General features: G+C 41.3%; 1 protein-coding gene across 14 annotated transcripts in view; it reads right to left on the bottom strand.

Annotated features, from left to right (window-relative positions):
- Positions 1-11,737: 11,737 nt before the first annotated feature.
- Positions 11,738-14,844, bottom strand: part of COBL (cordon-bleu WH2 repeat protein) — a 229,204-nt gene continuing 226,097 nt past the window's right edge. For all 14 annotated transcript variants that reach the window (XM_075921663.1, XM_075921658.1, XM_014580203.3 and 11 more), the window contains one exon: positions 11,738-13,025. In XM_075921663.1, coding sequence (XP_075777778.1) covers positions 13,008-13,025 — 18 coding nt within the window. In that variant the 3' untranslated portion in view covers positions 11,738-13,007. The remainder of the gene's footprint in view (positions 13,026-14,844) is intronic.

Genomic DNA, 14,844 nt, shown 5'->3' with positions numbered 1-14,844 from the left:
CTCTGGGCGGTGGAGCTTGGGTTTCTGCCTCACGCTCCAGCAAGTCTAGCACTGGCCCTGGCAACCCCATTAAATTGGGTCACGACACACTTTGGGGTTCCATCCCACAGTTTGAGAACTGCTGTGATACTAGATATTATGGCCACAGCAAGTGCAAGGAAAGGGCCAGGTTCTTTTTTCTCCAAAAACTTGAAGAGACAAATTCTTTGGATACTCTTCATTAGCTTCTAGTTAATACAACAGGGACCAGGCCATAGTGCAGTGTTTCTTAAACTGTGTTCTGCAGCACACCAGTGTGCCGCGAGGAAGTTGGAGGTGTGCCACGGAGAATAACACTAGTCAAAATGGCCACCCTTAAAGGGGCAGGTGACCAATTTTCCCCTTCCTCAATAACTCCCCACCCCCCGACTTTTTTTTCCCCCTCAAAAAATATCCTTGGTGTTCCTCATAAAAAAAGTTTAAGAAACACTGCAATAGTGAGTATTTCTGATTCCATCTATTAAAAGATAACAGGCTACATACATGTCAGTCAGGTACATACACCACAAACTCTTTGTTTCTTCATTATTTCAATCTGTATCAAGAAAAGCTGACAGCCTGCAAAGCCCCTGGGCAAGGTGTGGGGGCATCCGGCTCTATGCTCCCAGAAGGGGTGAGGTTGAGGGCAGCTGTCCCTCAGTGTTGTCCGGAGTATGGCGTGCACTTCCCCCTGCCCTTAGCACTGCCTGAAGAGTGCAGGCTGGCATTCCGGCATGACGCTCTGGCAGCAATTTAAAGGGCTCAGGGCTCCGGATGTTGTTGCTGCTACTGTAGCAGCGGCAGCAGCCTCTTTGAATTGCCGGACTCGGGGAGCAACTGCTCCCTTTGCTCCCCTCTCCTACTGTCAGCGTGCCTGTCTGTATCCCAGACATTAAGATCCCAATCCTTCCCATGGGTGCCAATTCAGCTCATTGACCTCATCCTAGCGCAAACACGAAGAGCAAGAGGAGAGCTAGATAACACATGCCAATGTTCACCAAGAAATCTACCCTCTGTCATTTCCTCCTCTGTGAATGTAGATGCCCTTTGAAGCATGCCACTTGTAAACAAGTTACCCTGTCACAAAGAAATAAAGGATCAGATTCACCAAAAGGCTCAGGTTGCTTTCTGTAGGACCACACTATTCCATATCCAAAAGGTTTTTTGAGGGACAGTCTAATCACATCGGATTACAAAAGGCTTTTTAATGGCATCGATTTTTCCTTGTAATTGCTTAAGTGTTGTCAGGCTCTCTTACGGGAATGCTCCCTGTAAGACTGGGCATCGGAGGCATTTGATCTAACAAGCCCCTTGATTGGGGACACAACCAGCATCTGAACAGCTCAGTGATGGGTCCTGGAATTCACTTTCGGAGTCGCATGAGCCTGGACTGTATGACCAAGCATCAGTCTTGTATTTTGTAGCCAAGATGGTCTTGTGGTTAAAGAAGGGGACCAAGATGCAGGAGGGGTGCCGAGGTGACGCGCAGTAGCACCCAGAAGGTGCACTGCCCCCCTGCGCTCCTGCCAGAAGCCCAGTTGCTAAATAGAGTGGCCCCTCCCTGTTTCTCTGAGCGGCCCTCCCTGCACCTCTTCCCTCTGCAGGCACCAGATCTTAGCTCTGCCACAGTTAATGCCAAGATCAAGACCTGCGATTGTGCACTCTTAGGGCTGAGGCTTCCCGTTACGATGTGATTGTACAGCATCAAACTCAACAGATTCTTGTTGGACCGCCCAGGGTATGTCTGCACAGCCTATGGCAGCAAACCTCTGCCACTTTGGATTGCAAAGCTGATGCACAAATGTAGCTTTGCAGACCGCGCTTTCTTATGGAGGCTCTGGCTCTGAACTCTCCGGTCTCCCAGGTCTTAATTTCAAAGTTCTATCTACACAGCTGTAAGTCCTACTAGCCTAAGCTGGTCAGTCCAGGCTGGTGGGCTCCCTGCTATGGGCTATGTAGATGTACCCCTAGGTGCTATTGTAATATTAACTTTTTTGCCTAGGCATTCTCTGAGGTAGAAGAGTGTGTTGGACTGGGGGAGGTGGATCTGGATGTCATAATGGAGACACATATTTGTAATCAGGAAGGTGTTATTCTTTTGAAAGCCTGCTTTCAATTTAGTAGCTGTATTCTCATTTGTCCATTTTTGTGGTTCTGCTGGGAATGTGTCTAGTTTAGCTACTTGTGGCTAGAAACACATTTGGCTGAAAAGACACATGAACTACAGCATCTCTATTTGGGAGGATTAAAAAAAACAGCATTGGAAGCAACATTTTGGTACCGTTTGGCTTGAGAACTGTGGGTTAGCTGAACAGCTGCTTTTGCTGGAGTTCAGAAACAGAAGCTACCCCTGGGACTATAAGTTTTGCTGCTGCACAGTCTGTGTGTGCGTGATGTTCTCTCACGAGTGAGGTGCACATGGGAAAGTAGTGCTGTTCGGCGGATAGGACATTAATTATAAATCAAGAAACTTGGGTGCCAATCCTGTCTCTGCCACAGACTTACTATAATGCCTTGGGTAAGTCACTTCATCTGTGTGTTTCTTTTGTCTATTTTGTGGTAAAAGTCTTTGGGGACAGGGACTGTCTCCAACTAGCATCTCAGCCTAGGAAGCCCTCATCTCAGTTGTGCACTATAAACTTTAGTTTCTGCCAGACAAATTAATAAAACAGGTTGAATCTGCTAAAATCTGGCACTCTCTGGTCCAGCAACAGCTGTGGTCTGGCAGGACCATGGGTATTGCTGGACCGGAGAGCTCCAGCTGGGAGTGGGGGAGCCAGAGTCAGTAACACAGCACTGGCTGGTGGTAGCAAGGCCAGAGGCCAGGAGTGTAGCCCAGGCCAGCAGTAGGGAGCACAGCCCTGGCTGGGGCTGGCAGCAGCAGGGCTGCTGCTTTGGGAGGAAACCCAGACAGGGCTGGGAGCAAAGTCCAGTGGCCAGGGTTGGGGCTCTGGAGCAGGCTGACAGCCAAGAGGAAAAGAAAACTCCCTGATTCAGGACCACTCACATCCCCAGGGTGTCAGACCAGAGAGGTCCAACCTGTAATAATATACATGAAAAGAGACACACAAAGATAGCTCTGATGTTTTGCCAATTCAGCTCTGTCCCTGAACAAAGAATTAACCCATTTCAGAAGTCTAACCTTTTCTTGACTGCTTGGTATGAATAAAACATGCTATTCATACTTGTAAAGATATTTTAAATATATTCCCATATTTTACTACATTTTCATATTATGAGGCCCACCTCTCTGTGGTAAGATTTACAGCAGGCTAAGATTTATTGACCTATTTCAGCATGCTACGATTGACTTGTCAGCAGTTTTTAATTTAATTGTGCTTTGATTCTTCAGCCTTGAAGATATTTGCATTTTCAGTTCAGCATCTCTTGGCAACACTTGTAGAGAACAGCAGCAGCTGGGATCCAGAGCTCTGCAACTTGTTAATTGTTCACTTTCTAGACGTGTCCTGGTGTTGAATTGCAGCAAATTTCCAACCTCTCTTTTTCACAATACATATAGTTTTTCGTGGGAGTAATACAGCTATTTGTTTTTATTCCCTAATCTTTTTATCCCAGTTGGATCACTGAAAATACAGTCTCAAAGGGACATTTTCAACTGAAAACCCAAAATGGATACATCCGTTGTGGCCAAATGGCCCATTCTTTGTCCAAATAAGAGCACAGGAAAAATCATCAAGGTAGGAAAAATGAAACCTTGGCTGCTAAATTTGTTTGTGGGGCAATGGCTTGTCTCCTTGACATAAAATATTCTGTAAATAAAATGGCTCATATTAGGATCTTTAGAGAAATGGGGGGAGGGGAACATCATACAGCACATGATCACAACAGCCGTATCGATCAATGGATGCGTCTCCTGGCAAAACTGATTACGTGGATAACAGGCAGAATCATCAAGGAGAAGCAGAGTGAGAAGAGAGAATCAGCATCTCCAGGAGTGAAAGAACAGGCCTGGCTCAGGAATGAAACCTTGAGAAAGTCTATGAAATGCCAGAGGTAGATGATAAAACTTGTAACTTACAAATCTGGGGCTCAGGAAGAACTTTCACACCAATGCTCACCTGAGCAAGCAACAAAGCAGTGATTTTACAGGTGGACGGACTAAGTGTTGCTAAAAGATCAGTGCATGGATTAAAAACAATACTTTACATTTCTACAGCCCCTTCCATCTGAACACCGCCTTCGACAAGTTCCCACTTGCATTCTAGTATGACAAGGCTTGGGACAATAAAAGTAGGTCTGGTGCCAGGAGGAAAATGTGACTATCCTTTGAAGAAATTGACTTAATCCTCCAAACTGGGCCTTACGGGAGTGTGCAGTACTGGCCAGCATAGAGGTACCATGCATTGGTGAGATCAGGGATATGGACAGGGTTGCCAGGTGTCCAGTATTCACCCAGAGAATCCGGTATTTGCGGGCTCTGTCTGGTAAAAAAAAAAAAACAACAGGAAAAGCCAGACAAGTGAAATGTCCAGTATTTCCTGTTTCCCTTGGACAGAAGCTTGGCGGGGACAATTTTCCCCTGCTGCTTCTGGTAGGGGTGGGGAAGTGAGGAGCGCGGCAGAGTCGTAGGGAAGGGGGATAGAAGGGGGCACTTGCTGGGCACCACACTGGGGGAGGGGGGGGGCGCCAGGCTGGGGTGGGTGCGGAGCGCACGCTGCTCTGACCCATGTAACCAGCAGAGACCCGGGAGGTGGCCACATGATGCCTCCCTCTACACACTGTGAGCTGAGGCAGCCGAGCCAGGCAGCAGGAGTGGCGACTTTTAAAAGTAAGAATAAGAATAACTTACCCAGCTGTCCTGTTCCTCCGGTGCCTGGCTCTGTGGGAAGGTGGGGGTGGGGATTTGATTGGGGCTGGGCGCTTCCGGAGCTGGGGATGCCTGACTGAGGGGGAGGGGTGAGTGCACTGGGATGGGGGATGCTGCGGAGAGCCTGGCTCTAAGGCAGGGGTGAGTGCATTGGGATGGGAGGGACTGGGGGGGACTAGCTCAAGGAGAGGGATGGGTACATTGGGGGTTAGTGTGTGGCCCCAAACTGGAGGGAGTGGTGCAACTTTTACTTAACAACTTTGGTTCTCCCCCCCTTTTTTTTGCTTAAGAACTTTGGTCTTCCCCCCTTTTTTTTCCCTCTACAAAATTTTTTCCTGGTGGTTTTTTTTGGGGGTATGTGTGTGTGTGTGTGTGGTATTTTTTGTTAAACCATCTGGCAGCCCTAGTTATGGATTACACCATTCCACGAATCAGGCAGGTCACAAGGATGAGGTGCTAACTGGGGAGATGGCTGGGAACTTTTTGGGATCTCTGGGTATCTCTTAAGGAATCCAGATGTGGCAGCGCAGTTGGTGGCCAAACTGGTTAGGCAGGAGGGGCTCTCTACATAGAGCTTTGCTCTGTACTATGTGCCAGTGGAGGCTAATTTACAGGCTGATGGGCAGTGAGAAGAGTTTCCTGGTTCACATGAATGTCATCATCATCAGCGTGTAAAAGAGCAGCTATAGCCTCACATGTGGTCAGTAACATCCTTCCCCCTGACCTCTATTCCCTTCTCCCCCACAAAGCAAAGTGCAGGCTGCTGAGCATTCCCTCCCCCCAGCCACCTCGTTCACATCTTCTGTAATACTCTAAAGGTCAGAATCACCCTTAGTAAAACCTCCTTCCTCTTTGGCTATGGGCCATTGTTCCAAGTCAGAATGCCAGTGCCTGGTCTGTGTGTTCAGTAGTGGCTGAATCACACCATTAACAAGATTCAAAATGGTGGACAAGCAAGAGGGAAAACAGGCGATACAACAAAGTCTGTGGTGAAGCCAAGAATAGAAGCCAAAGTGTCTTGACTCCCAGTACTGTTCTCTAAGCTCAGGAAAACACAGACTTAAACCTGCTTTATGAAGACTTGTTTTTTTTAAAGTAGCACATTAGGAACAATCCCATTTATATTTGCATTGTATCCACTGCATTCCAATTAAAAGGAGGTGTGGGTTATAATGGTGCATAAAATGATGTCCCAAAATTTTGTTCTTTTGCTAAGATTTTCCCTCTCACTACTCCTGGGTCATAAAGCAACTAGCAGTCATTGAGACCTGAACTTAAGCATCCCTTTCCACCGGTCATGTGCAACAGCACCACTGTTCATCTAAACAGGAACTTTTTGGGACTATCTGCACAACAGTCACATAAGAGATGGGCGTAGGTAAGCTTTTAATTCAACCCATCAAACAAGAGGGCAGCAGGAAAAAACAGGAGAAAAAAAAGCTGGAGTTTTGAGGCAACTTGCTGCCTTCAGATTTGGTTGGAGACTACAACATTTTCTGGAGCTGGATTTGACACTGCTTCTGTCAGTATTTGAAATGTGTTCTGGGTACACATGCTTTGATTTCTTTACTGGTTCATATTTTGCCAGAAGTGACCATTACATTTGTAAAAAGGTTTCCATGATAATCTCCTCTTTTAGTTGTACATAACTTCATACAAAGTTTTCTTTGGGTAAACATCCTATATTTGTCCCTGTTTGAAGGCCTTTCTTGAATGAAAAATACATACTTTTACCATTAAATATTTCTAACTGTACTTTTTTGGTTAAAAGACTTAGATTTAGCAAAAATGTCTAAAGTTTCAAACTTGAATATTTGCTTCTAAATTGTTGTTACTGAGAGCTTTTTCAAGGTATTGTAAAGAAAAGGTTAACAGCAAAACAAGATAAAATAAAGTTTAAGGAATTGATAAAATCATTTCTGAACATATTCTGACAGTCCTTGGTAAGATTTATTTTCTGAAACCCACTCCATTTGCTCCCTGCCAGCCTGATAAATACAGGAACTCTGCCGGGACAATTTGCATGAGGCTCATGGTACAAGTTTCCATTGCAGCACACACACAGGAAAAAACTTTCCAAACAGAAAAGACTTTCTTAAAGAGACACCATCAACTTGAAATGTAGTCAATTAGGAAAAGAAAAAGTTTCAGGTCTTATGTCTGTTCTTAGGTCTCCCTGCCAATTTTTGTAGTTTCACAAACAACTCTTTATAAACAGGCATAGAATGTTTCACATTGCAATTGGTGAGAAAAATATAAAATATAACAGCAAAATATGAAAGAAGAAAAATTGGAAGATGGATACAGGGAGCAAAACTTTGGTGCCATAAACAGCATCAAGTGCCTTGTCAGGGCTTAAACAAATAGTAAATAACAATATTTAGTTATTAAATAATACTATTTTTGCTCTTTAGGAATGTATCATCATGCCATGGTAAATTGATGCACTTTGCTGAGAAAGTAAGAAACACAGTAACCCGTTCCAGCCACATGAAAACAGCTGCAACGAAGGAGTACTCACAATTCTATTAACTGCAGTCAAGTGAGAACTTCTGAGCCTAGTTGTGATCATTCACATGCTGACCCAATCTATCCCTTTTTAAATTCAGTTTTCTTTTTAAAAGAAAAAAAAAGGAATGTAAGGCCTTTTTTAGAGTTATACAATTTTTTTAAAATCAAGAATTGCAAAAATGAAGGTTCAGAGGGGTAGTGTGTTAGTCTATAACTTTAAAAACAACAAGTAGTCCTGTGACATCTTAGAGACTAACCAAAATATATATAGTATCATGAGATTTTGTGGGCTGCCCTATATATATTTTGATTAGTGTCTAAGGTACCACAGGACTACTCGTTGTTTTAAAAAATTGAAGTTGAGATAGCAAAAATTTAAGCAAATTGAATAGCCTGTATACGTTATGGTCCACACTTAGTAACACACACATACACACGTATAACAAAATACATTAAAAATCATAGGAATAAAAATGAATTGCATATTATGCTGTTAAAAAGCTTAAAGTAACAGAGCCAAATCCTCCTGGTAAAAATAATACCTTACTGAAAAGTCAAAGATTTTTTTCTGTGAGTAAAGTGAGTAAGTTTTGGTATATTAATAAATAACCTATGCATGTTCAACTTCTCTAAGTTCATGTTGTAGCAGAAATCCATTCTTAAAGTTACTGAAACACAGGGACAAATCTTGAAGTCTTAGTATTTATACAGTTATTCAAACATCCTTTGCAGGTAAATTTTTGTCTTGTTTATTTATTATTAATGTATTATATTATTATTCATTCGAATGCTAAGCATGTGTTCAACTCTAAACCAGTCAGGGAAGTGTTTCATTCTTTTCTAGAAAGATTAGCACATGAACTGCCTGTGGTAGGTGCTTCTATTTCCTATGCTTGAAAAATCCATCTGTGTCTCTGAGACAAGCTGATGCTGGCCACATTTTTGCCTTTGATCAATGTGGTGTAAAGTGTGCAAATCACATCTGTGGGGTGAAGAAGGTGAATTCTTCCCTGCTTGAAACCGAAACGTTTGATGTACACTTCAAAAGATATTTTTGTCCAGTGCTGGCTAGTCAATGTTTGCAGCTTGCTACTGTACATGGAGAAAAGGAAGCCCAGAAAAAACAAAAGCTATGTTACCTACGTCAAGTGTTTTGTGCATACACAGCCAGTATTATTTAAAATTAAAAATGGAAAGGCACCATGAAGAACTGCTTTCATGATCAAGTGATATTCTGAGCTCAGGAACTGGTTATAAAACCATGTAAAAAAGTGAATGAAAGCTGCACATTCTTTGATAGCCTTGGGACCCAATTCTCTACTCCTTTACACATTGTGTAGCTGTGATGGGGTGCAGCCACAGAAGACCCCTTGGGGGTGCCTCCTGGTGTACTGAAAAAGCCACTGACACTCGCCTCTTTGCTCTCTGGAGCTTCTTACCACCCTGTCCTACTGGGTCAGATCTCCTGGTCTCCCCCAGCCAAGGCACAGAGTTGAGGTCACCACTACCCTGAGGAGCGTTACAGACACTGAAGCTCTTCAGGTCTGAGGAAAATGCAGTTTCGGGCCCAAATTCCAGGGAAACCACTCCCCAAATGGGATCAGAACCTCAAATAAATCATTTAAGTGAGCTCCCTTTAACAATGAAAGGAGGATGTACACACTGATTCCTCCCCCCTCCCCAGTAACAATTATTTACACTGTGCTTGATAGTAAATAAAAGTGATTTTATTAAATACAAGCAGTAGGATTTAAAGTGGTTGCAAGTGAAAATAGGCAGAGCAAAGTAGATTACAAATTTAAAATAACAGAAAACACATAGTTAGTTCTAACACTAAAAGCTCAGTACAAACATACCTTAAAACTGTTCTTACTTCAGCTAAGCCTCCAAACTAGGGAAGATCTTCTTTCCCTGGGGTCTCTGGTTCATTCTTTTGGGAGTGACCTGCCAGTCAAAGATCAAAGGTCTGAAAACCTTGCATCCTAAATAACCTTCCTTTTTAGGTGGGAATTCTTTGTTATTACATTCCACCCTTCCATGGAAAATTACCTGGTCAGACCCTACCAGTCGGGGTGGTCATGTGACTTTCTAAGACCAACCACTGCATAGATGCAAAGGACAAAAGAGGCTGTTCACTGGTGATTACCCAGACACTGAGGCCACGTCTACACTACAGATAAGATCGAAGCAGCTGCTGTCAATCTTCCAGGGTTCTATTAGTGGGTCTAGTGAAGACAGCTAATTCGAACTGAGAGGGCGCTCCTGTTGATGCCAATTGTCTTGCTTCTATGAGGAGTAAGGGGAGTTGAAGGGAGTGTGCGCTCCCTTTGAGTTCCTGCAGTGTGGATGACACCAAAATTTGAGCTAAGATACTCAAGCTATGCAATTAACGTAGTTGAAGTTGCATATCTTAATTCAGACATATCCCCATGTAGGCTGGGGTGAGGAAAACACCCTCGATGGCTATCATTTGCACATTTAAAACCATAAACCATTCCATACTCCATAGTTCTAACTCTACATACAAGAGTGACATATACCCCAAAATAAGATATATAGATCCGGCAGATTGAGACATTCAAATCGATAGGTTACATGAGGTATTTTGTCAAAAGCATCTTCGAGTTATGCATATTTGTGTCCATAAGTCAATTTCATAAAGCATGGGAAGTGGGAGGAAACTGTCACAGTAGTCACTTACACCTATACAAAGTGTCAACACTACCAAAATCCAATCTCTCCATTGCTTTATGTTGGTGATCACGTTTTTACTCCCTCTTTGAACAGGCATACATTGAAGACGACAGAGTGGGGAGGGTGGAGAAGAAAGGTAATCGGGTCCCATGGAAGTGCCTTGTAAAAATCAGTGAGATGAATAAGTTTGTATACAATTCAGTGAGAGGTGGAAGATTCAGCTGATGAAAAACCTCCATGATCAGCTATGTTAAATATTCATAATCAGAATACATTCCTTATTAACAATGACTGTTTTCCACTGCGCCTCTCCTCCTGAGAAATTCTGGTTAGGTGAATGCTAGAAAACCCTCAGCTAGCAGAGGCATGATGGAAAAGCTGACGGTCCCTATTTTGGCCTTTCCAGGACAGCACCCACTCTGCTGGCTTTCCATAACTGGAGCCATGCAGGGACACTAGAGGGAGTAACCTAGAGATGAGTGTTTTACACAGGTTTATGCATATATACTTCCTTATCTGGTCATGGTCTCTAAGCACAGTGCCCCAGAGATATTATTCATTCTTTTAATGGGAAGAGATTTGTTAGTACAGTATTGACTTTAATACAGGTGCAAATTAACATTCCCATTTGTTGGGAACATTGTGGCCTATTTTCAGGCAGCAATCCTGCTCTTCATGTAAGTGGAAGCAATGATGGTGGTGAAGAGGAACAAGAATTGTGTACTCCTTTTCCAGCAATGATAGCATAAGAAGTTGGACTCCTCATTGGCCTCATTGCAGCTTTACCTTGTTCTGTGATCCCTGAAGTGGATTTTTTATCATCTTTTCGGCATCACGGTGAATTTGACATTTCATATCACAGATGATCTTACTCTTATAACTGCTTTATCCTTTAGATTTTGATAATTGGAAGTCTTTCCAAGGATAACTTTTATCAAATTTAGTGCCGTGTCATTAGTGCCAATGTCATGGCTGAGGAAGACTATATGGGTCGAATCGTAAGGCATACAACATACATTACATCATCCTCCCTAGATCCAATTCTGCAGCCCTTACACATGCATGCAGTCCCACTGAATTCAATAGGCCTAATAACATAAGCACCAAGGGCTATATAATCAGCAAGCACTAAAGAATTTCACTCTCATATTCAGAGAATATACTTGCAACTCCTTATCAACAGGATCTACACTTGTATTCAGTGGGATTACTCATATGAGTGAGCATTATTCCTTAGAGTAACAATTGTCAGGATTAGGTCTTATGTTGGTCAATTCATTTTTATGGAGTTACCTCTAGTTTTCTGCGGTAGGATAAATTGGGAAGATTCTATGGCTCAGAGGACCACTATGTAACTAGGCCAACCAGCTTGACAAAAAGGTGAGCTTAACTGATTATCATGGGATCTAAAACAGCATGTGGCTTTGTGACTATACATAATTCCATAATGAGATAATCTTTCTCCCTCAGTGTCACATTAATATCAGGATTTACATCAATTTGGTTCCTGGGTCCATTTGTTAGTTTTTAATAGCATTCCCATCAGACTGGCAAGGCGGCTTTCAAACAGTGTCCATGAAGACTCTGAGAGCTGTACCACAACATGCTGCTGCATTGCCTTTTCATCCTGATCTAGTTCCCACTTTGTTCTAAAACTGCAAAGAGCAAGGCAAAGAATCCTGCAGGTCTTGTACAACATGTTTTATTTGTGGCACTAACAGACAAATATTTTACAATATATAACATACAGTCATATTAAGTACAGATGGCTGAACAGTCCTCTTTTTTAACATTAGCAACACTACACAGCGATGTTTTAAACTCCCAGCTCTGAAACCCTCCCCCATTAAATATTTCCATTCTGGGCTGTGTACAGTGATAGGATGATCATAAAAAATTTAAAATATACAAACTCCCACTTCCTAAAATTCATGACAATATAGTAAATGTGAGCAAAATGTTGACTGATCTGTCCTCCTTAAGTTATCATTTCAATTTATTGAAATAGTTTCAAAATATATGTCAACTACCAAAGTAGTTAATATTTGTAAATTAAGCTGCTATAAATAATTGTGAGACAATGCTACAGCCATAATTAACTAGAAATAAGGGGACAGATTATGTACAAGTTACAGCAGCTCAGGATCTGACCCATAGATTGGTCCTGTTCTTACATATGTGAATAGGCACACCTCCATTTTAGAGGGCAGTAATGAGTCCTAGATCCTGAAAGACTAGGCAGTGTTTTGAAACGTTCATTAAATCCTTCACAGTCTCTGTTTTAAGTGAAGGTCCCTTTTATTTTACATCTCAACACTTTCACAGTGTCATGAATATTACTAGGGTTCAGTACATGTCATATTCCTGTTCATTACCTGCTTAGTGAGAATTCTAGAGATATAATAATCTCCTAATGATATAACATAATAGCATATGGCAATCTAAGCATTTCAGAATCTACCATTTTTTTCTTATAATTAATGTTGATGGATCTGTATTATATTTCCTTTTTTTTCTTATTGGCTCTTGCTATTTTGTCCAAATCAAAGAGTAAGAAACAAGTACATTGTTTGAAATATTTGCATATTTTTAAGCAACTAAATAGTGAATTAATGTTATTGTTCAGACAGGCAGCAAAAATCTTATTTTTTCCCCGAATACACCATTAAAGCAGGACTATACAGTGTTTATGTTCTTATTAACCAGCCAACAAGAATACTTTATTGGCAATCTTAAATATTCAGAGGCAAAACACAGGTCCTTGGCACAAAAACTGTGCAGCAAAGCATTATATTTTCGCCTTAGAACCATTATGCAGGAACATACAACTGCAACTTATTTTGGCCCATAGGATAATAAGCTAAATTTCTTGATGTGCTTTGCCACATCAATCCTTGAATGATGATTATCTGTGTGTGAAGTTAGATTTTCCAATTACCTGTTCTTTAGACATGATTCAAACTAGGAGTGGGACCTAGAATGAAAGAAAAGCACATGATCACTCAATATGTTACTAAATCTCCAACTTTTGACATTACTAGCCAAACATTCTCTAGTGGGGTAATTTCATTCTTATTTTTATATCACCATTCTTTACTAGCAAATAATTTCCACTCAGTGAATTTAGTGTCTTTTCCTTCTTGAAAGTTATCTATGGACAAACAGATCAAAATTTTGAATGGATCAAAACATATTAAAATTTTCAAAATTATGAAAACATTATGAGATCAAAATTATGAGATCAATTTTTAACAAACTGTAGAATAATCACAAATGTGCATGGTGAGTATTCAATATCTGATAGCTGAAATATGAGCTGAGGTGGTTGTGACTGGTCAGATAAATTAACTGGTGGTGTATTTTTGTGTGGGGTCCTTGGTTAGGAACAGGCTTGAATTCAGGAAAATACTTAAGCACATACTTAAATTCATGCCCATCATGAAAACATTTAAGCATATGCTTAATTTAAGCTTAAGTTACAGCACATGCTTACATTTCCTTCCAAAATAGGGATGCTTTTCTGAGTCAAGGCCAGGATGAAAAGAACTTGAAAAGTCACTGGGCTCTGACTCACTTGAAAGGAGAGAGGATTTTAGGGTCAAATAGAAGCAAAATAGATTAGCAAATTTTTGATAATTTTAAAACTTTCCTTTCTTGGCTAGACAGGCTTTGGAAGTACTACGGATCCTTGAAAAATTAGTCTGATTAGCCTGAATGATTTATTAGCTAGGAGACAAGTTGAAATTTTCTTTTGTCTTTCACACAAAACAACAAGTGTACAGTGTACAGAATTTAATTTGTTAAATGTAACAAAAAAGTCCACTCTCCAGATATGCCGGCAGACTCCTCCACTATCTGATAGAAAATGCCTGAGCGAAATTCCCACTAATACAATGGAATTTGTATAGATGTAAGAATAAAATTGGCCCAGTGGTGCTGCAACTGTGTTAACTGACAGAAGAACTGGATCCATTCTATATTTTAATGTTATTAGGGCAGATATTGGCTGCAATTGTGCACGCAGCTAGTTGTATAACTGAGCATTCACATATGGAATATCTGTGATTGCTGGTATAATGATGGTAAATCCATATGCAAATTACACATACAACCACATGCAGAGGAATACACATTTCAGAAATCTGTATTTTCATACTATCACTGTGATAAAAGGAAACTTAAATAAAAGGGAATTAATATCACCAAACTTATATAAAGCCATTTGATGCAATATTTTGAATATATTATACCACTACTGAAAGTGAAGACCTAACGAATGCCACTCCATTAACAGAATTTTGCCCATTAATACCACCAGAGAATTTGGGTCTAGATAGGCAGTCAACCTTTTATTCTTTCTTATATCATCTGATTCATGCTCTTGCCCTAGTGATTCTATCTAATACTGTCCAGTGGCCCACGGCTTTCACTCAAATCCAGGAATTAAATATCTCATGTGCTCTTATCCAGAGTTGATTAGTAGCTAAGGACACAGGCCACTGAAAGCGACGGCAGCCAAAGCAAAAGGAGACTAGATAAGGGCTCCTGTTGATGATTAACTGTCCTTAGGATACGGTAACCCATAAAACCCCCTTATATACTCACATAGCCTATCTAACATAATGACCATGCACTTCTCACAGGTGGTCCCCAGTAACACACCTGCCACTGTATACATAATAGGCCTTATCTATGGCTTACTGGCAGACCTTGGAAGGGTGAACACCACATCATGTTCCTGGATAGGCCGATATTTCATTATTATTGAAACTAAAGAACTTCTCTAAGTTCCT

The sequence above is a fragment of the Pelodiscus sinensis genome, chromosome 2 (assembly GCF_049634645.1).
Source record: "Pelodiscus sinensis isolate JC-2024 chromosome 2, ASM4963464v1, whole genome shotgun sequence".
Lineage (NCBI taxonomy): Eukaryota > Metazoa > Chordata > Testudines > Trionychidae > Pelodiscus > Pelodiscus sinensis.
Note: the sequence above shows the minus strand (reverse complement) of the source record. Positions and strands in the feature narration are given on the sequence as shown.